Source organism: Petaurus breviceps, unplaced genomic scaffold (assembly GCF_028583685.1).
Source record: "Petaurus breviceps papuanus isolate PSGF00001 unplaced genomic scaffold, PetGlider_PUasm1.0 99, whole genome shotgun sequence".
Taxonomy (NCBI): Eukaryota; Metazoa; Chordata; class Mammalia; order Diprotodontia; family Petauridae; genus Petaurus; species Petaurus breviceps.
Window position 1 is genome coordinate 15,435,851 of NW_027187465.1, and position 21,846 is coordinate 15,457,696.

General features: G+C 41.2%; 1 protein-coding gene across 1 annotated transcript in view; it reads right to left on the reverse strand.

Annotated features, from left to right (window-relative positions):
• Positions 1–21,846, reverse strand: part of FBXW8 (F-box and WD repeat domain containing 8) — a 120,771-nt gene that overhangs the window by 28,064 nt on the left and 70,861 nt on the right. Inside the window, exon 7 of the mRNA XM_069081736.1 lies at positions 21,065–21,271. Coding sequence (XP_068937837.1) covers positions 21,065–21,271 — 207 coding nt within the window. The remainder of the gene's footprint in view (positions 1–21,064; positions 21,272–21,846) is intronic.

Consider the following 21,846-nt stretch of genomic DNA (forward strand, 5'->3'; position numbering starts at 1 on the left):
AGGACTAACCAGCAATCTGCAAGGTTTGAAGAACTTGCTTAGCAAGGCAATGACCACATCTTTTCAGCTCCCTTAAGTAGAAGCCTCCTAACAATTCCTAGGTTATGCTGCTCGGGTCACTTATGATCACCATAACGGCACCTGAAGGACCCACAGAACAGGAGCCCTGTACGTTTCCTAGGTTCCTTTTTTCTTTTTTCAAGTTCTGATCAGAAAGAAAGTCCCCATGAAGCTGAGCTATTTCAGGGACAGTACAGTATCTCTCGATGTAGCCAGTCGCAGAGCAGGCAAGAACTGGGTAAGCTTCTCCCATCACTTGCCAATGCACCTGCAACCCCTGCTGTTCCCGTCCTGGCCCCTTCCTGGGTGGGTGCTGCCAACCTCTCAGGACTGTGCCAGGCTTGGGGGCTTTGTGATACAGACAGATGTCTACAAAGGGCTAGACCGAGACCAAACTGATGACGTGATATAACCTGACCTAACTCTAAGGAACAAGAGGTAAGCTGGGGGAAAAACCAATTCCAACTTCTAGTTTTTCCTCTCTGCACAATCATGTGAAATGATTTCTTAAAAACTGATCTGGATTTAAGGAGTATGAAATTTAAGGATTTATCCTCCATCAAAGCTCCTATGCATCAAACAGGCATCTTAAGCAGGAAGTAAAGGGAAGAGTTTTTGATTTGGAGTAAGATGATATGGCCTTCACTGAATTCAACAACAATTCAGCTGATGAATGGCTAGTGCTACAATGGTGCAAACAGCAACAGCAACAGCAACAACAACCAAGTACAAGTGGAGCTAAGAAACTGGAACCCCTAAGACTCCCTAGGGACAGGCTGCCTCTGGTCTGAAAACTTCCACGCCCTGTAGCTGTGAGGCACGCGTGGTTGGGACAAGAAGAACCGGGAGTGAACGGTTTCTCTGAAGCTAAGGGGGAAGAGGAGCTCCCAACGAGGCCATTGTCAACAGTGTCATATGCTACAAAGAAGTTAAGGACTATAAGGGAAAGAAAAAGACTGTTGGATTTGGCAACTAGAAAATCATTAGTGATCTCTGAGAAGGCATGTCTTATGATGGCAGCAGAAGTCATGGCTAGCTGGTGGCAAAGAACTGGAAATCAAGGGGATGCCCACCAACTGGGGAATGGCTAAACAAGTTGTGGTATGTGAATGTAATGGAATACGGTTGTGCTATAAGAAATCGGACTTCATAATAACCTGGAGAGACTTATACAAACTGATGCTGAGTGAGGGGAGCAGAACCGGGAGAACACTGTACACAATCACAGACACATTATATCTGTGATGACTACCTCTGACAGACTGGGCTCCTCTCAGCAGGGCAAGGCTGCAAGACAACTCCAAAGGACTCATGACGGAAAGGCGATCCACATCCACAGAAAGAACTACAGAGCCTGAATGCAGACTGAAGCAAACGACTTGCTCTCTCTCTTTTGTGTTTTGTTTCATTCCTTCTTTCTCACTGTTCACTCCTTTGGTTATAATTCTTTACAATTTGACTAATGTTTAATGCAAAAGTATATGCAGAACCTATATCGGATTGCATGCTGCCATGGGGTGGGGGGAGAGAAAATCTGAAACTCAAAAGCCTGTGGAACTGAATGTTGTAAACTAAGAGTAAATAAAAAAAAATAAAAAAAAGATTTGCAAAACAAAAACAAAAAGGAAGTCATGGCTAGGGAGGAAGTGGGTAATGACGTAGAGATGTTTAATGGAGGGGACCTCCACTCCCTACCAAGACTACTGGTGGTACAGAAAAGGAATACATTAGTAGCTGGCTGGGGTACATGGGATAATAAAAAGGCTCCCCCTTCCCAATTCGAGGGTATTATATAAATATAATGGAATATTACTGTGTCCTAAGTCATAACAAAAGGGATATGGCAAAATTTAGGAATACCTGTATCAACTAATTGAGCAAAGTGAGCAGAACCAGGAGAACAATTTATATTGTACAGTGATTAGAACACCATAAGTAAAAATAGCTTCAAAAGGCTTAAGAATTCTGACCAACAGAACAGCCAACCACATGATCCCATGATGAAACAGGCCGCCCGTCTTCTGAAAGAGGCAACAGATAAAGGGGCAGAATCAGGCCCTGTTGGGCAGGGGGTCTGTTTTGCTTGACTGTGTTTTATTGTTACAAGGGAGGCTTTTTAAAAAAAAATGGTGTATATGTGTGGTGGGGGGATGTATATGAAGGAGGAGTAGAGTAAATGACGCCCAAAAGGAGAAAGTTCTGAAGGAGATAGCCAAGAAACTAATATGTTGATTTTATTATATACTTTAAAAACCCAAGCTTTAAGATTTGTAAATTCATATTTTCAAGACTTGCAATTCCATATATAATCCTCTTTTTCAGTTCACTGCATCTGGAAATGTTTTCATTTGTTGGGTTTTTTTTTTTGTAAAGTTCAGAATAACAAAAATTTTAAATAAAAAAAATGAGGTGAAGTCTGTTTGCAGGCAGATGGGAAGGAGTCAGTGCAGAGAGAGATTCCTGAGAGAGCAATGAGTCTGAGCTTTAATATCTATTACCTGTGTGACCATGGACAAGTCACAGAAACTCTCAGAGACTCAGTTTCCCCATCTAAACAAACAGGAATAATATCTAAACTATCTTCCTCATAGGGCTGTTGTGAGGAAAAGTGTAAGCCATTATGGAGTACTACAGAAATGCCAATTTATTATCTCCATTACTAAATGCAAGGATGTAAATGGTCCTGATGACTACAAGGATAGCAGCAACTTACTGGTACCGACAACGGAGTTAAATATGTTAGTGGAAGTGGAGGAGAAGGAGGAAGAGGAGAAGAAGAGGAGGAGGAAGAGGAGAAGAGGAGGAAGAAGAGAAGAGGAAGATGAGGACGGCTGACATTCACACAGCGCTTAAGGGCTGTCAAGCAGTGCCTATGCCTTATCTCACTCATCACAACTCTGTGACCCAAGCGCTCCCAGAAGGCAATCTGCAATGGAGAGAATAAAACGAGGGGCTGCCCGCTATGGCCTTTCCTTAAGAGCTGGGCCCTTCCAGCTCTTAAACTTCGGTCCCAGGATTATTCTCATTTAATGGATGGGGAAACTGAGGCTCAGGGAGGTGAAGCGTTTCGGACATTGTCACAGAATAGTTGTGGAGACGTGAGCAGAGAATATCCAATGTCAACATGTACTTGGACAAATGAAAAGACACGTGCACACACACGTGAAAGCAGAACCTCCTCAGATGTTCATTATGCAGTTTCCTGAAGGGCACCAGGGGGCCGGGCCGGCCACAGAGCAGCGCCAGCTGCCACCACCAGGGGGAGCCACAGGCCTGCCTCTCCCCTTCCCACAGGATGCAGAGGACCACATCCCTTCCTCCATCTGACCCTAAACACGCCCTCCTCTTGGTCAGAGAGCATCGGCCGGGGCACGGCTACCAAAGTCCTCTGGGCTGGCCCCCTGCCCTGCTACCTTCTGTGCCAGAACCTGAGTGATACTAACAGTGGCAGTGACAATCACGCCCTGTGCTAAGGGCTTTCCAATGATCATCTCATCTGATCCTCACAACAGCCCTGGGAGGAAGGTGGTGTCATCACCCACATTTTACAGATGAGGAAACTGAGGCAGAGAGCAGTGAAGTGACTTGCCCAGGGTCACACAGCTAGTCAGTGTCTGAAGGCAAATTTGAACTCGGGTCTTCCTGCCTCCGGCCTAGGGCTCTGTGCACTATGGCGCCCCCTGCTGTACAGAACAGGAACACTTTATTGTTTTATCCAATCAGAAAGTGAGCTCCTGGAGAGCAGGGTCTGTCTCAGTTTTTAATTTGTATCTGTATCCTAAATCCTTAGCACAGAGCCTGACACACAGTAAGAACTTAATAAATACTTTTCCATTCCATTATACTCCATCTATAAGCAAGGAAACTGAGGGCCAGATTGTCAATATTCTAAAAACCTCTGACCTGAGAAAGATCCATAGGTTAAAATATGTGTTTTGATACATGCATATACATACAACCACAGATTTCATATATTATGTGCATGTGTTTATGTGTGTCTATATGTACTGATGAAAGTAGGATTTTCTTTCATGCAAAAACATGACATAGGAATTAATAATGTTATTTAAATGATTTTGTTTCACAAAATCCAAGTATACAGCTAGACCGTGAGTGAGATGAGCACAAAATAAACAAGAAGCACTATTAACAAGTGCAGTGATGTTTGGGTGGTGCTGATGTGACAGGCGGGCCAAAGACATCACCGAGCATGTCTACGACCACTAACAGAGGTAGACGATCACAAGACAAGGAGAGACACCAGATGGACACTCAAAGGAAAAGAACAAAGGAGAGGCTTTCAGTGCCCGGGGTAAATACCCTATAAAAATTTTATGGGAAAATACGGCCACCACCAAGAGCGAGGGGCCTCCAACCTCCATTAATGAAGTGACTCCCAGCAGCACTAACTGGTTGTTCTTGTTGAGCTCGTAGCATTTTCTGTGACTTTGCTTGGCGCTCACTGCAAAGGGAGCTGGCGTGAGCCAGACCTGGGAGGCGCCTCAGCAGTTTACGTGCCTTTGCCATCTTTTCATTTCTTATTTCTGAACCCCACTGTCCAGCCTACCTCACTCCCTTTCTCCTACAACGCTCTCACATTAAAGTCATGAGACACATGTGGACTTAGAGGATCTTGCCAAGTTCCCCAGAGGAAGAGGAATTCTCCCCACCTCTGCCCCGCAAACGCCTTCCCTGTGAGTTTACCTCTCATCTAAAAACATCCGTTATGCAGGGGTCGCAGTAAAGACAGCGCTGGGCCTGGAGTCAGGAAGATCTGAGCTCAAATCTGGCCTCAGACACTCCCTAGCTGTGAGATGCTGGACGAGGCCCTTCGCTGCTGTCTGCCTGTTCCCTCATCTGTAAAATGGGGCCCATAATAGCAACCGCTTCCCCAGGCTGTTCTGTGTAAAGCACCCAGCACAGGGCCTTACACACTGTGTCACATGAACGTTTCTGTTGTTAGAATGTAAGCTCCCTGAGGGGAGGGGCCATATTGCCTTTCTCTGTATCCTCAGCATTTAGCACCATGCCCCACGCACAGCAGGGGCTAAATAAGTGCTTGCTGACTAAATGACCAGAAGTCTGTGTCCGTGAGTTATAGTTATCTTCACGGTCGATGCCCACTACACGCAATGCAAAGTGAGAGGTTTCATTGTGCTTAGGACAGCACTGATCTCTCCAGCTCCTTTGTCTCTACTCTTCCAGAGGGCTTATGGGAAATCCTTCTCTGTAGCTGCACTGTCTTTGCGTCTTTTGGTCTCTCTATAGCGATAACATCAGTATCAATGTGGTTTAGCTTTCAGTATTAATGGCAACTGGACAACTATCTCATGTTTAAGACACCAACAATTAAATTAATGGTACAATTATGATTTAAATAGTCCTTTTCACAAATATCAGATTGTTTGAGCCTCACCACAATCCTGTATTAACCACGTTTTGAATCAGGAGTGATGTGGATGGGTCCGTGACTTTATTGATACAGGGCACTCTCAGATAAGAACACTTCTGCTATGAATGCAGGCTGACACCACCTCTGAAATTTGAGTTTCTTGCAACAGTCTAAAGTACAAGTGCCAAAGTCCCCCTCCACCAGTAGGCTGCAAGTGCTGGCCCCAACCAGACTAAACATTATTGGGAAATGTTTACCAAAATAAAATACAACATAGAAAATGTGAATTTCCAGTTTTCTAAGTCAGTAGCCACTGTCCCTGCCCCCTCTCATCCACTGGTCTAGAGATGTGGTATAAGATGGGAACCTCCAAACCAAACCCAGGCATCCCTGGGTGGGACATCTCTGACCTAGAGCACTAAAAAGTGAAGGAATGACTTACTCAGGATCACAGAGCCACTATGTTTCTGACGCAGGATTTGTACTCAGATCTTCCTGCTTCCACTATCCCGTGTTGTCCCACATGCTCATTTTTGAGATGAGGAAACTGAGGTTCAAAGGGGATCAGCTGCCTAACTACTGTCAGAAAGCTATTCCATAAAGACATGAACCTCGGCCTTCTGACTTCAAATCTGGTGTTTTGACCTGATGTCTTTCAAGAAAGATCCAACTCCTCTCGCCTTTTCTCAATAACAAAACAAACAGACTTGTAGAAGCCAATTCCCTTTTTTAACCCCCCCCCCCCCCACACACACACAGATGGAAGAGGGGCTGCTTGGGCAGTGTTCACTCCCATGATCACCCATCACTTTGCTGCAAAAGCCACAGCTTCAAGCAAGATGAAGAACTCCTCGACACAAATGAGAATTCTTACAAGTTCTGATGGACTCTCCCATGAACACCTGCATGTTATGGACAAGCAAAATGAAGGAGATGCAAATTTCACATAAATGATTAGGAAAACCATTAGAGAAATTAGATCCTAAATAAAGTTCTAAGACTCAACCCAAGAGCCAAAATGGATTAAGAAGGCTGATGCGTTTTATAAATCAATGTAATGGCCTTATAAACCTGGTTAGGGCCTGACAAATATCAGTGTCAATGACATAAAAGATAAAAATGGCCATTGTTATTAGTACATGCCAGTCAAAAGCCAGTCTTGTGGGAGATCAATGTCAAGCATGGGGCTAGGTGATGAGGTCATTCCTAACTCTGGAAAGCCAGAAGAGAGGGAGGGACACAGTGACATCTGAGGTTGGAAGTCCTCACACCTTCATCTGGCTCTGTACTGTTGAATGTCTAATTCAACAAATATTTATTGAATATCTGCTATGTGCAAGGCACTGTCTTTCTAAGGATCTCTATGGAAATCCACTAGAGTATTAGTTCCCCTCTTAATTCTCAATAGATCTCTCCTTATTGCCTGGGACATACTCTAAAGATTTCTGGAAGTCCTGAAGTAACCTATCACCAGACACAGAATATCAATATCAGATACACCAAAATCAAGCAATCTACTTTATTCTTTTGTATTGTCTTTCTGATTGCACAAGTATGCTTAGAAAATGAGAGAGGAAAAACCCCAGAGATACCATAACCACACAAGGTCAAAATCCAAGATTAACTTACAAATAGTCTGTCTGCTAAGATGCTAACAGGGAACTCTTTAGAAAATGTCACATCAAGGCACAAGGTCCCTGCCCAAAGAAAGTTCAACATCAACCTAATATAGTCTCTCTCTTGGATCACTAGAGAAATGAGGTTTTTTTTTAAAACAACCTTTCCCTACATGTAATTTCTATAACTTCACAGCACAATCCCAGGAGTTTTAGAGGCCCTCCTGTGCCATATTAGTTTCTATGGAAAGCACCACAATGCCAGGAAATACTGGTGTACATGCCAGATATTTCACCACAGAGAAAATCATTTTCTTTTTAGTTTCAACCAACATGGAAGGGAGAAGAATTAGTAGAGTTACTAAACTGCCAATGTCTTACAACTCAGCCAGACTGTAAACTACCAATTCTGACTCTCCCCTAGGACAGAATGATGAAAAAAGAAAGGGTTGCCTGTAGATTCTGCTATGTATACAAAAAACACAATCAAATTCACAAGCAATAAATTTCTGATTTCAAAGGTTCTCCCAGACAGATATTTCAACTCGTGACCAGGGTAAGCAACCAATCCAAAGTCTCTTCACGTACATGTGTGGGGAATAATTATCATAATAGACATTAGTAATTAATTTCCAGTGTGATGTCAGCTAGGGTAGCAGTGCCAAGCAAGCGTCCTTGTCAAACACATTCCAGCCGTCTGGATTACTTCACTCATATCTCCCTGATTAGGATGCGCGTGGATGTGCTGCCTAATACAATCTGCCAACAAATGCCCAATCCTTCAGAACTAAATGAGGAAATATGTCTGAATCCAAAGAATGATGCTAAGAGCTCTAAGTGGATTTCTCTCTTCCTTTATGAGCATGAGAACCATCACCAAGATAAAGCTCTTGACTGAGGCAATTCTATCTTCTAGCCTCCCACCTCTGAGAATAAAATTAGATTAAAGCGACAAAAGAATTAATAAAGACAATATGGCATCACAAGTACAGCTCACTGGAAGTATTTATGGGGGAGTCGGGGTCTCTAAAGTGTAAAAATAAATTTGAAGGAGACATCTGGGGCAAAGGAATGGATTTTCCACTTATTTTAAATCCACATTGCAATGAAGTTTTCAGATGAAAAGCAACTGGGCTTGTCTATATGTGTACTCTGAAATCCAGTGACAGGTTAAGAGCTATTGCTTTAAGAGTATACCTCTGGGTATCTGGGGCCTGAAAACTCAAGAGGGCAACCCCAAAGAACATGAATCAGGTTCCATCTAGATTAAAAGCCATTTTAACAGGGCTTCTCCCCATACAGTATGTCTCCCAGAAAGACTTGGGGCCTGATGGAAAATATGAGAAGATTTCTTTTGGAGAAAACAAAAAACAAAAACAAAAGCTTTAATTGCAGGGAGATCTAATTGGGGGGGGAAGCTTTAGAAGAAAGGATTACTTGCTTTGCTATACAAAATTCCCCACTGGGTCAGCCAACACAATCTCAGAAAATAATAGAAAAACTGTTTCAATGAAAAGAAGGCTTGTTTAAAAACTATAACCAGTCATGTAAATAGATATTGCCTGTGGGACCAGGCAGCAATCTGTATGGCTACTATTCCAGATGTGCACCTATGCAGCCTGTCCCTGACACCTGAAATGCCCACCCACATTCTCCACTGCCTTTTGGACTCTTCTCTTCCTTCTAGGGTCACCTTAGGTACCACCTCCTCCATGAAGGAGGATCTGATCCCCTCCCCCCCATCTCACATTTTCCTAGGTCCCTTTGTCTGAATCTCTGCTTTGTCCCACCTGGTATCATAGTTAGCTGTGATATGCTGTATCACCTGAGAGAATATGAGCTCACTGAGGACAAGGCCTAGCTTTTTTTTTTTTAAACATTTGTATCCCAAGGCCTGAGGTACTGCCTTGCCCATAGGTGGCACTTAATAAATGCTTTCTGAATGAATGCATGAAGGTGGCAACCATTTACCTGGGCTGCCATTTCTATGGTCTCCTCTCTTACTGATATTTCTCAGCTGCCATGACCACTGTGCTTCCCCTTCCACTCCTGCCCTGATGTCCTACACTCCTTGTTGGTGGGAGTCCCCTACAACCATTCCAGCCCCAGACGCTCCATCTCCCTGCCACACCACCCTCATGCATACCCATCCCTCCCGCCACTTTTAGCTCTGGCAACAGTACCCAAACGAAAAAAGGCAAGCACATCGAATCAGCTGCACTATGGCTCATTCACCACCCCTGGTACTGCCCAGACCAACACGTCACAGACCAAAGCAGGGGTGTTCCACCCTTACGCTCCTTGAAGGCAGAGACTAGCTTGCTTTTTGTCTGCATATCCCTGGTAACTTCAGGCTTTTTCATTCATCTCCAGGTGAAGCTATGTGAACAGACTGCTTCAATCATTTATCTGTCCAAGGGAAGAGGACTAAACCACACCAATCCTTGAAATGCCTTCAACCTTCACTTCTTATACGATCTCTTAGCAGAACCTTCCCAGGTCTGTGGGTGGCCAGGTCTGTGGCTAACCCTAATTAGAGCTTTGGGCACACCTATGATTTTGCTGGTATCAGGACTTCTGACTTGGAAATACTCTCCATAACCGACCTTGATTCAGCACTGCAGGATCTGCAAGGTGGTTGTACCCACATCCTCACCACATCCCTTTACAGTAGGTATTTTTATCCTTCTTCTGTAGTTAAGGAGACAACCTCAGAAGAGTGAAATGAGAGTCACATCAACTTAGAATGCCAGAGGAAGGATTGGAACCTGAGCACTGGCTTCTACCAAGTCCAGACTGCTGCCCACTATCCCAGGCTGCTTCCACCAATGCTGAGAGTCGCCTGGGGGTCCTGGAAGGCCATTCAAGTGCTGTCAGAGACAGCTTCCTTAATGCAAGGCTGGCTAGCCATCCCATCCACTGCTCTCCAGCTGGATAAAGGGGACTTCCTAGCAGATTGAGGCTTTGGGGGCAGCTGTGTTCAGCTGTTATTCCAAATGCCCTGGTTTAGAAGGTAGCAGCATCAGCAGAAGGAGGACAAAGGGAAGGGCACTGATAATGGCAACTGCCTGGTGTTTGGTGAACTAAAGGGACAGCCAAAGGCAAACCCTGCTGTCCCATGCCCCTTCCCCCCTTCCACACCTCTGTTCCCCGAATCTTTGCAAAAGAGGAAAGGGATGGGCAGAGAACCGTGCTAGCTTTCTTCCTTATCCTTACCACCTGAACTAGAGAAGAGAATGATCTCTGATTTGTGTGCATGACTGATTTCAACATAAAAAATAATTATTTCCAAAGTAGTACATGAGCGAAAATCCCTCCTAGTCATTCCCCTACCTGAGAAAACTCAAATAACAGGAATGAGCTAGCAGGCAAGTATCTATATGAACACTTCAGGTTTGTGTTTTGTTTTTGTTTGTTTGGGTTTTTTTTTTTTTGCTTTTTAGAGGGCAACTGGGGTTAAGTGACTTGCCCAAAGTCACATGGCTAGTAAGTGTGTCAAGTGTCAGAGCTGGATTTGAACTCAGGTTCTCCTGACTCCAGGGCTAGCGCTCTACTCACTGAGCCACCTAGCCACCCTTAATACTTTAGATTTTTAAGTAATGCTTCCTTCCCATTTTAGCAGCACTGGTATTACTGGGTCGGATAATTGTGTCTTATCCCAAAAACTCGGGTCTTTGGGTTTATCAAACAATAGATTACTATAGTCATTGACTGCTGAATCTCGTGTGCCTAATCTATTCTATTGATCCACTACTCTATTCCTCAGTCAGTACCAAGCAGTTTTGATGACTACTGCTTTATAATACAGGTTAAAATCTGGTATAGCTAATCCACCTTCCCTAGCATTTCTTTTCATTAATTCCCTTGATATTCTGAACCGTTTATTCTTCCAAATGAATTTTGTTACTATTTTTTCTAGCTCTATAGTTTTTTGGTAGACTGATTGGTATGGCACTAAATATATAATTTAATTTAGGTAAAATTGTCATTTTTATTATATTAGCTCGACCCAGCCACGAGCAATTGATATTTTTCCAATTAGTTAGATTTGACTTAATTTGTGTGAAGAATGTTTTGTAGTTGTGATCATATAGGTCCTGGGTTTGTTTTGGCAGGTAGATTCCCAAATATTTTATAATGTCTCCAGTAACTTTAAATGGGATTTCTCTTTCTATTGCTTGCTTTTGAATTACACTGGAAATATATAGGAATGTCGAGGATTTATGTGGGTTTATTTTATATCCTGCAACTTTGCCAAATTTATTTATTGTCTCAAGTAAATGTGAATGGAATGAACTCTCCCATAAAACAGAGGCAGATAGCAGAATGGATTAAACATCATAATCCTACAATATGCTGTTTACAAGAAACACATCTGAAACAGAGGGATTTTTTACTTGATTCTCTAAGTATATCATCATATCATCTGCAAAGAGTGATAGCTTGGTCCCTTCTTTGCCTAATTTGATTCCTTCAATTTCTTTTTCTTCTCTAATTGCTACTGCTAACATTTCTAGTACCAGATTGAATAAGAGGGGTGATAGTGGACACCCTTATTTCACACCTGATCTTATTGGAAATGCTTCTAGTTTATCCCCATTACATATAATATTTGCTGATGGTTTTAAATAGATGATACCTATTATTTTAAGGAAGGCTCCATTTATTCCTATACTTGCTAGTGTTTTTAATAGGAATGGATGTTATATTTTGTTAAAAGCCTTTTCTGCATCTATTGAGATAATCATGTGGCTTCTGCTAGTTTTATTGTTGATATGATCAATTATACTGATGGTTTTCCTAATATTAAACTATGCTTGCATTCCTGGAATAAATCCTACCTGATCAAAGTGTATTATTCTTGAGATAAGTTGCTGTAGTCTTTTTGCTAATATTTTATTTAAAATTTTTGCATCTATATTCATGAGGGAGATTGGTCTATAATTTTCTTTCTCTGTTTTATCTCTTCCTGATTTAGGTATCAGTACCATATTTGTGTCATAAAAAGAATTTGGTAGGACTCCTTCTTCACTAATTTTCCCAAATAGTTTGTAGAGTATTGGAATCAATTGTTCTTTTAATGTTTGATAGAATTCACTAGTAAATCCATCTGGCCCTGGAGATTTTCTCCTAGGGAGTTGACTGATGGTTTGTTCAATTTCTTTTTCTGAGATGGGGTTATTTAAATAATTTACTTCCTCTTCAGTTAATCTAGGCAACTTGTATTTTTGTAAATATTCATCCATTTCCCTAAAATTGTCAAATTTATGTGCATTGGGAAAAATAATTCCTAATTATTGTTTTGATTTCCTCTTCATTAGAGATAGATTCACCCTTTTCATTTTTGATACTCATAATTTGGTTTTCTTCTTTCTTTTTTTGTCATATTAACTGTCTATCAATTTTATTGTTTTTTTCATAAAACCAGCTCTTAATTCAATAGTTTTCTTAATTTCAATTTTATTAATCTCTTTGGTTTTCAATATATTTAATTTAGTATTTCATTGGGGATTTTGAATTTGTTCTTTTTCTAGGTTTTTCAATTGCATGCCCAATTCATTGACCTCCCTTTTCTCTAATTTAATCATGTATGCACTCAGGGATATAAAACTTCCCCTAAGAACTGTCTTTAATGCATCCCACAAATTTTGGTATGTTGTCTTATTATTATCATTCTCTTGAATGAAATTACTAATTGTTTCTATAATTTCTTGTTTGACCCACTCATTCTTTAGGATTAAATTGTTTAATTTCCAATTAGTTTTTAGTCTGTCTTTCCATGGCCCTTTATTGCATATAATTTTTATTGCATCATGATCTAAGAAGGATGCATTTAATATTTCTGCCTTACTGCACAGAATTGTGAGGTTTTTATGCCCTAGAACATGGTCGATTTTTGAGTATGTGCCATGAACTGCTGAGAAGAAAGTATATTCCTTTTTATCCCCATTCAGTTTTCTCCAGAGATCTATCATACCTACCCTCTCTAAAATTCTGTTCACCACATTAACTTCTTTCTTGTTTATTTTGAGGTTGGATTTATCAAGTTCAGAGAGGGGAAGATTAAGGTCTCCCACTAGTATAGTTTTGCTATCTATTTCTTCCTCTAATCCCTTTACCTTCTCCTTTGGATGCTATACCACTTGGTGCATATATGTTAAGTAATGATATTGCTTCATTCTCGATGGTGCCTTTTAGCAGGATATAGTTTCCTTCCTTATCTCTTTTAATTAGATCAATTTTTGCTTTTGCTTTATCTGAGATAAGGATTGCTACCCCTGCTTTTTTTTACTTTAGCTGAGGCATGATATATTTTACTCTAGCCTTTTACCTTTACCCTGTGTGTATCCCTCTGTTTCAGATGTGTTTCTTGTAAACAGCATATTGTAGGATTATGATGTTTAATCCATTCTGCTATCTGCCTCCGTTTTATGGGAGAGTTCATTCCATTCACATTTACAGTTATGATTATCTGTTTCTTTCCCTCCATCCTATTGCCTCCCCTGTTAATGCTTATATTTTTTCTCCCCTTCTTCCTACTCCTCCTTAATAGTTTTCCTTTTGACAACCACCTCCCTCAGTATTCCCTTATAAGCCCCCCTGACTTTTCCTCCCCTTTCCCCTTACTTCTTCCCTCCCTACTAACCCCCCCCCCTTTCATAGCCCTTTCCCCCTCCTACTGCCTGTAGGATATTTTTTTACTTAATGAAGTATGTTATTTCTTCTTTATACCAAGGGTGACAGGAACGAATCTCATGCGAAGCTCCTCTCCCTCCCCTCTTTCCCTCTAATATGATACGTTTTGTGTCTCTTCTCCATAGAGTCCTATGCTTAACTGATTGTTATTCCCTCCTTGCACCAGAACCAATGAGGGAAAAGCTCATATAATACTCATCTCCCTCCCTTCTTTTCCTCGGCTATATTGTTTTTATGCCTCTTTGTGTGGCATAATTTACCCTTTTCCACTTCATTCATTCCTCTTCTTCCACTGCAGTCCCTTTGTAGCCCTTAATAAGATTTTTTTTAATCATCATTTTGTGTATTTTATACTCATACCCTCTATTTGAGTATAAACAGTTTGCTCTTGTTAAATAACAGGGTGTGTGTGTGTTTTCCTTGTTTACCTTTCTATGTCACTCTTGCATCTCGTAATTGGAGGTTGAATTTTCCACTGAGCTCTGGCTTTTTCATCAGGAAGGTCTGGAAATCTGTTATATCATTGAATGACCATCTCTTTGCCTGGAAGAATATGCTCAGTCTCGCTGGGTAGGTGATCCTTGGTTGAAACCCGAGCTCTTTTGCCTTCCAGAAAATTGTATTCCACTGCCTCTGATTTTTCAGTGTAGAGGCTGCCAAATCCTGTGCAATCCTCACTGTGGACCCTCGATATTTGAATTGTTTCTTTCTGGCCACTTGAAGTATTTTCTCTTTTACCTGGTAGTTCTTGAGTTTAGCCACAACATTTCGAGGACTTTTCAGTTTGGGATCTCTTTCAGGAGGTGTCTGGTGGATTCTCTCGATTTCTATTTTACCCTCAGGTTCTAGTATCTCAGGGCAATTTTCCTTAATGGGCTCTTGGAGAATGTTGTCCAGGCTCATTTTTTCATCATGATTTTCTGGTAGGCCTATGATTCTCAGATTATCTCTCCTGGATCTCTTTTCCAGGTCAATTATTTTTCCATTGAGATATTTTACCTCTTTTTCTAATTTTTCATTCTTGTTGTTTTGTTTGACTAATTCTTGGTTCCTCATAGTTATTTGTTTCAATTTGGTTGATTCTGGTTTTCAGCAAATCATTTTCCTTGGTTAGTTTTTGGAGCTCCTTTTCCACATCATATACTTTTCTTTTTAAGGAGCTGTTTTCTTCATCATAATGTTTTTCTAATTCTGCAATTTTGATTTTAAGAGTCTTATTTATTTTGTCTTCTATCTCTCTCATTTGGTTTTCAAAGTTCTTTTTGAGCTCATCTAGGAGAGCTTTCTGTGCTTGGGACCCATTGCTTGTAGATGTTTCAGCTGTGTGTGGAGTCCACATTGTCTCCCTCTGAGTTTGGTTCCTCCCTCTGAGGATAGTAGGACTCTAGAGCTTTGTAGTCTGCTTTCTACCCATTTTGAGGCAGGGCCCTAGCCACGCCCTTTCTCTAGGGTTCCCAAGCCTTTACTGTTGAGGGTTTTGCCCAGGGGCAATAATTACTATGTTTTCAGGGTGTGTGTGTGTGGGGGGGGGTTTGGAGCAGGCGGGGTTCACTCTGCCATCCTGGCCCATGGAGGTCCTGATAGGGGCTTTTAAAAAAAATTTCTGGGCTATGGAGTGGTAGTCCCAGGAGTATTTGCTGTCCCAGAGAGGGGCCCTGCATTTGATTCTTACCTTGCTCTTTCCAGTCCCAGCCCTTTTTTGATAGGCCTGGTAGTGGCCCTTGTGGTTGGTGGGATGACTTGCCCCCCAAGTTGATCAGGCCTCCTCCCGGGCCTGCCTCTGCGTGCCACTGCCTTCCGGGCCTGCCTCTGTAGTGCCACTTCCTTCTGGGCCTGCCTCTGCCCTAATACATCTTTCCAGGGGGTGAGAAGTTACCTCCTCTATTACCAAGTGCAAAAAACAAAATATGTCCTCAGTGACTTCTCAGTCAAGCCCTGATTCAAGAAAAAGGAGAGGCCATGTTCCAAAGACCACGTCCTCATAGAGAGTAGAAAATTGGCCAGGAAATAGGAACTGTGTTTTCCAGCTCACCAAGTACTCTAGGCCCTGGAAGTAAAATTTCAGAGACTCTTCAGCTTTGCCCAGGGTCTGAGGACCAGTACTCACAGCATAGGTGTTCTGCCTCTAAGTGCATCCCTCTGTACTAAACCATGTGTAAAGCAAAGCATGAGTAGCTTTCCAGAGAACTGCTGCTGTGAAGAGCTTCAAGATTCTGTTTACATAGTATAGTGAACTCTCTATTTATTCAGCAATAAATTAAAGCAAAACATTCACAAAAATCAAAGTACAGCATTCACAATGTTATAACTTAACAACTTATCTCTCAAGTGGCCACATAGTTTTCATCAAAGTGGCCACATAGTTTTAAACAAAGTACAATCATTTACTAAGTACTTAACTCAATCATCCTTAAGGAGGCAAGCCTCCTTAATGGACACAAAGTACAAAGGTCAAGGTTCTCCACCCCTAGGTCACGTTGTATTAATCTATTCAATCGAAAAGTCTTATTTCTTCTTAATTGGAGATGTTTCCAATCATTCTTAATTTAATCATCCTGAAAAGGTACAGGATACAGAGTACAGAGTTCTCCACACCTAGGCCACAGTAAATCATTGCATTAAATACCCAAGGAGAGGTCTTTTCATCTTGATTCAAGGCAGGCTCTCAGTTTCCATAGTTCCTCTTCCATGATCCCAGCTCCTACCCAAATCTACCCAACTGTCACCTGAGCTCAAAGATAGACAGCTCTCAGCTCCTTGTGCAGTTCCCGTTCCATGTTGAAGCTCACAGTGTCTAGTCCATCTCAAGTCCTTCACAGTTCCTGTTCCTGTGAAGACAAAGCTTAACAAAGCCACAATAACATTCATATACATTGCCAGCATCCTCATCAATTCACTTTCTGCCTGTGAAATCAACATAGACCCAATAACAATGTCTGAGGAATCAACATGAATCCTCAGGATAGTCCCAGGACCTCTGAAATCATCATCAAGAGCCTCCTCCGGGACTTATGTAAACATACAACAAGAAAATCCTCTTTCAGGGTTTCTGAACCAGCAGTGAGGTCCCAGGGCTTCTGTAACAACAGCAACGTCCTCTATCAACAGACGAATCTGACAGAGTATCATCAAAACAGACAGACAAAGTGCCGGCACCACAGCCATGCTTCCTCCCAGTTCTCCTCTCTTCTCCTTTCTCAGTTCTTCTCAGTTCTCAGTTCTCTGTTCTTCATTCTGTTCTCACTTCATCGCAGTTCTCAGAAGTTCTCAGGATCCTAGCAGTTCTCTCTCTCTCTCTCTCAGCAATTCTGGCTCTCTAGCTTGGACTTTTCCTTATATATGGTATTAGCTCCTCCCTGTTCTGCCCCTTCCTGTTACATCAGCAACTTCCTCCCATTGTGGGATTCACAAGTTCTGGATTTTAATGCCTGATACAATCATGAACTTGAAACAAAGTGCTAAGTACCTGTTTGATTGCAAATACAAGGGGTAGGGAAGATTTTCAAATCCCCATTACCATTACACCCTGTCAGCTCTCCAAAGGAAAATTGGGAGTGGAGGTGAGCACATTTCATTTCAAGGAGAAAGGACTTGGGAGATCATCTAGCCCAACTTCCTCATTTTAAAGACCAACAAGCTGAGACATTGACAGATGCACTAATCTGGACTCAAACTCGGGTGCTCTGACCCCCAATCCAGGCTTCTTACTACTGCTGCATACTAATCTGTATTTGATGAAACTGAGTCTCTGAAAGATTCAGTGTCTCGTCCCAGGTCACACAGCTAGTAAGTATCAGTGCTGGGTTTCAAGTTCAATGTCTCTCTACCATATTATACTGATTATATGTCAAGAATAATAATAATCAAAAGAAATACAAATAAAAACAACTCTGAGTTATCAGTTCACATCCATCAGATTGGCTAATGTGACAGAAAAGAAAAATGATAAACATTGGAGAGGATATAGAAGAATTGGGACATGAATGCACTGTTGGGAGAGATATGAACTGATCCAACCATTCTGGAGAACAATTTGGATCTATGACCAAAAGATCTAACAATTTGGATCTATAAAACTGCTCATATCCTTTGAATCAGTATTACCACTACAGGTTTGTATCCCAAAGAGATTTTTAAAAAAAGGAAAAGAATCTATTTGTACAAAAATATTTATAGCAGCTCTTTTTGTGGTGGCAAAGAATTGAGCAGATGCCCCTCATTTGGGGAATGGTTGAATAAGTTATGGTACATGACTGTAATGGAATATTATTGTGCTATAAGAAATGACAATCAGGCTAGTTTCAGAAAAACATGGGAAGACTTACATGAACAGATGCAGAGTGAACTGAACAGAACCATAACACTGAACACAGTAACAGGAATGTTATGTATGATGATCAGCTATGAATGACTTGGCTATTCTCAGCAATACAATGAACCAAGACAATGCTAAAGGACTTATGTTGAAAAATGCTATCCATATCCAGAGAAAGAACTGATAGAGTATAAATGCAGACTGAAGCATACTTTTTTTTTTTAAAGCAATCGGGGTTAAGTAACTTGCTCAAGGTTACACGGCCAGTTATTTCTGGGTGTGGTGCTAAGTATCTGAGCCCGGATTTGATCCCCAGGTCATCCTGACACTGGAGCTGGTGCTCTTACTCGCTGAGCCACCTGAAGCATACTTTTTAACTTTATTTTTCTTGATTTGAGGTTTTTTTGATCTGTGTTTTGTTTTGCAACATGGAAATATGTTTTGCATGACTTCACATGCATAACCCATGTCAAATTGCTTGCCTTTTTAAGGTGGGGGAAGGAGAGAATTTGGAACTCAAAATTTTAAAAAACAGATGTTGAAAAAGTTTTACATATAATTGAGAAATTTTTTTTGAAGATAGTATGATAATCAGAGACTGAAAAGATCTGTTGTTCTTCAAGAAGTAGACATTAGCATATAATAGATTAGATACTAATGTAACCTAAAAGAAACTGGAGACAAAAGAGCTACCTCAAAGAAATTTCTATTATTTGGCTGCACTCTTCCATTTGAGGTAAATCTGTTTTTCAATGCAACAATCAAAACTAAGTAAAATTTTAAAAAATATATTGCACACTAAGAAAAAAATCCATTTTGTTGCTCTACAAAAGATTGTAAAAAATCAATATTATCTTCAGTGCTGCTATTTCATTTCATTGCAAAAATCCACTGGCAAGGGCTAAGGAACAGGGAAAGATAAATTCTTTTCAGGAGAAAATACAAGTTATACCCAAGTTGGTGATAAGAACATCTCCTTTTAGTAAGTATGGTGGTCTAGCAATGAGAGGCGCTTTTGAATAGGTGGAAAAATACCTCCTTCTACAAGAGGATGCAGGAAAAGGAGTCGTTGGCACCCTGCATTTTATAGTTCAGAGACTTGTTAAGCAGAAATCATTCCCAAGAATCATAATACATTTTTCTTGGCTCTTCTACTTACTGTCAACAAGACCTAAAGCACAGGGATTATTCTGTGTGTGTGTGTGTGTGTGCACACGTGCACGCGTGTGTGTCTTAATCTCCTCCCCAATGAGGAAAAGAAAAGTCATACAAAACACACTGCAGGAATAAGAATTCCAGAGCTAATATGATCACAGATATAGTGCTGGAGGGGACCTGTCAATGCTCTCATTATATGGAGAAGGTAAGTGGCGGCCAGAGAGAACTGATGTGCACAGGGTCATACAGGTATTAAGGGATGGGGCAGGTGTTGATTCCCACTTCACTGTCCTTTCTACTGGAAGAGGCCAACATCTCTCCAAACTTACATGTGGGCTCAAAATATTTAATCCACGACTGTAAGACTTGAGATTTAGCACCACTAAATTTTAACACATTAGATTTGGACTAATGCTACAGCTGGTTTTAGGCACCGCCCCTGCCCCTACCTCCCCAGGTCATCTGACATGCCATCTCTGTGGCACCTGCAGACTACCAAGTAAGTGTGACATTCACACCAACAGTCAAGTCAATGACAAAAAAAAGGTTAAAATAGCACAGACTCCTGGAATGCTCTGCTAGGTACATCCCTCCAAGGTGACAGTGACTCAGGGACAACTAATCTGAGTCTAGTCATTTAACCAGTTCTCAACCCACTTCACTCTGCTACCATTTAGCCTTTGTCTCTACATCTTCTCCGTAAAAATAACAGAAGAGACATCATCAAATTCTTCACTGAAATCTAGGCAAGCTGTAACTACATTATTGTCCTGATCTATTACAACAGTAACTCCTTCAAAAAAGGGAATGTAGTTAGTCTCACAAGACCTTTTCTCAACATCTCCTTCAATTCCGTCAGGCCCCTAGTTGCCAGGATCCATTCCTTTTCCTTTTTGCAATGAGGGACATTTGACCTTTTCTCTTCCTGAGGCATCATCCCACTCTCTCTGACTATTCCAATATCAGGGATGCTATCTTGGTCATCATTTCATTAAGGTCTCTCAGTACCCTGGGAGACAGTCCACTTGGGCCTGGTGATCTGAATACCAAGGCAAGTAAACTGCTCTCTTAACTGTCTCCTTACATTTCTTACAACTCCCCAGTAGCCACACTGATCCTCTCCTGTCCAGTCCAAATACCATTCTTTTAGGCAGGTAAAAGAGAAGGAAAGGAAGAGTCAAGAAACTCTATTTGCTCTTTCTACATTCATTGCCCCACATACCCTGAGCAGCAGTCCCAGCATTTCATTGATCCCTCTCTTTTTCCAAGTATAACTCAGAAAAAGAAAACCTTTTGGTTACCTTCAGCTTTCCCTGTCAGCTTCATTTCCTAAAAGCCACAGAGTACACGGGCTGAAAAAGGTAAAGAGGCTCTGATCTAGTTCAACCCCCTCATTTTACAGTGGAAGAAACTGAGGACCAGAAAGGAAAAATGACTCACTCAATATTACACAGGCATAAGCGAAAGAACCAGAATGCAAACAGTGAGTCTTTAATTCAAGATCTAGCACTCGTCCCATTATGTCCCACTACTACTATTCAGTATTTTCTTTCTATCGCAAGGATAGCAACATACTGAGTAGGGAAAAAGACTTTATCAGCATCCCAAGCTACTTATCCCAGTGGCAGCTTGGCTGACCAGTACTATAGAGGAAATTCTCATACAGTGTAGAAAGCTGAAGTACAAGTTTGAGTTCTCTTCTGAATCTAAGATTTTTTGAGTTCCCCCCTGGTCTAAGTGTTATCAGAATAATCCCATTTTTTCATTAGCTTTTGAAAGAATGCCAAGCTCTCTCTTTCCAAACGGACACGTGACTATTCTCTGTACCTTGTTTCCTTCATTCATCCATCCTAAGCTTTTGACGCCAAACGCTGCCTCCTTGGAAGAGACGTCCAGACATGTAACAGGCTGGCCGTACACAGAATGAAGAACTCGGGCTGGGCTCTCTGCTTTCAGAAGGTATACAACATCTTCAGCAGCTGCAACTGCAACAGGATATCTTCCAGCATCTGGAATCAGATGAAGAAAGTTGACCTATTAAAAGAAAAGTTTTGAAAATCTTTAATGGCTTAGCTGAAATGGCTCTTAAAATAAAAATCTAAAAGTTTAGCCAGATCCACATTTACAAAAAAATCAGTATGTTAACATAAAGCCAAATCCCAAACTTAGTAGTTAAAAGCTTCCAAACCATCTCACTGGCTCTTTTTATGTGGTACCTTGATTCTTACAAAGATTTTATCTTCAGGTGACAGAAAATAAATAAATAACCTATATCTTCGTATCAACACTGTTTTCATGTCACATTCACAGATGAAAAACTAGAAGTCAAAATTAAGTGGTATGCCCAACATCCCAAAGTGGCACCTCACTGACAAATAAGGCAATGGATCAAGACTACAATTCCATATCCCTCACTCTAACCCTTAAACTATATGAATACATGAGGAGTACTAAGGGGAAGGGGCTGTTTTCTTCTTTTATAGGGAAAAGTTACTTGCATGCTTCTATTTCTGATCCTACAGAACTAGCAAATAATTACTTCTACATTTTTTTCCTAATATGAAATTTTCACTATATAGAATGGCTATAGTAAAATAATTCTCGACATA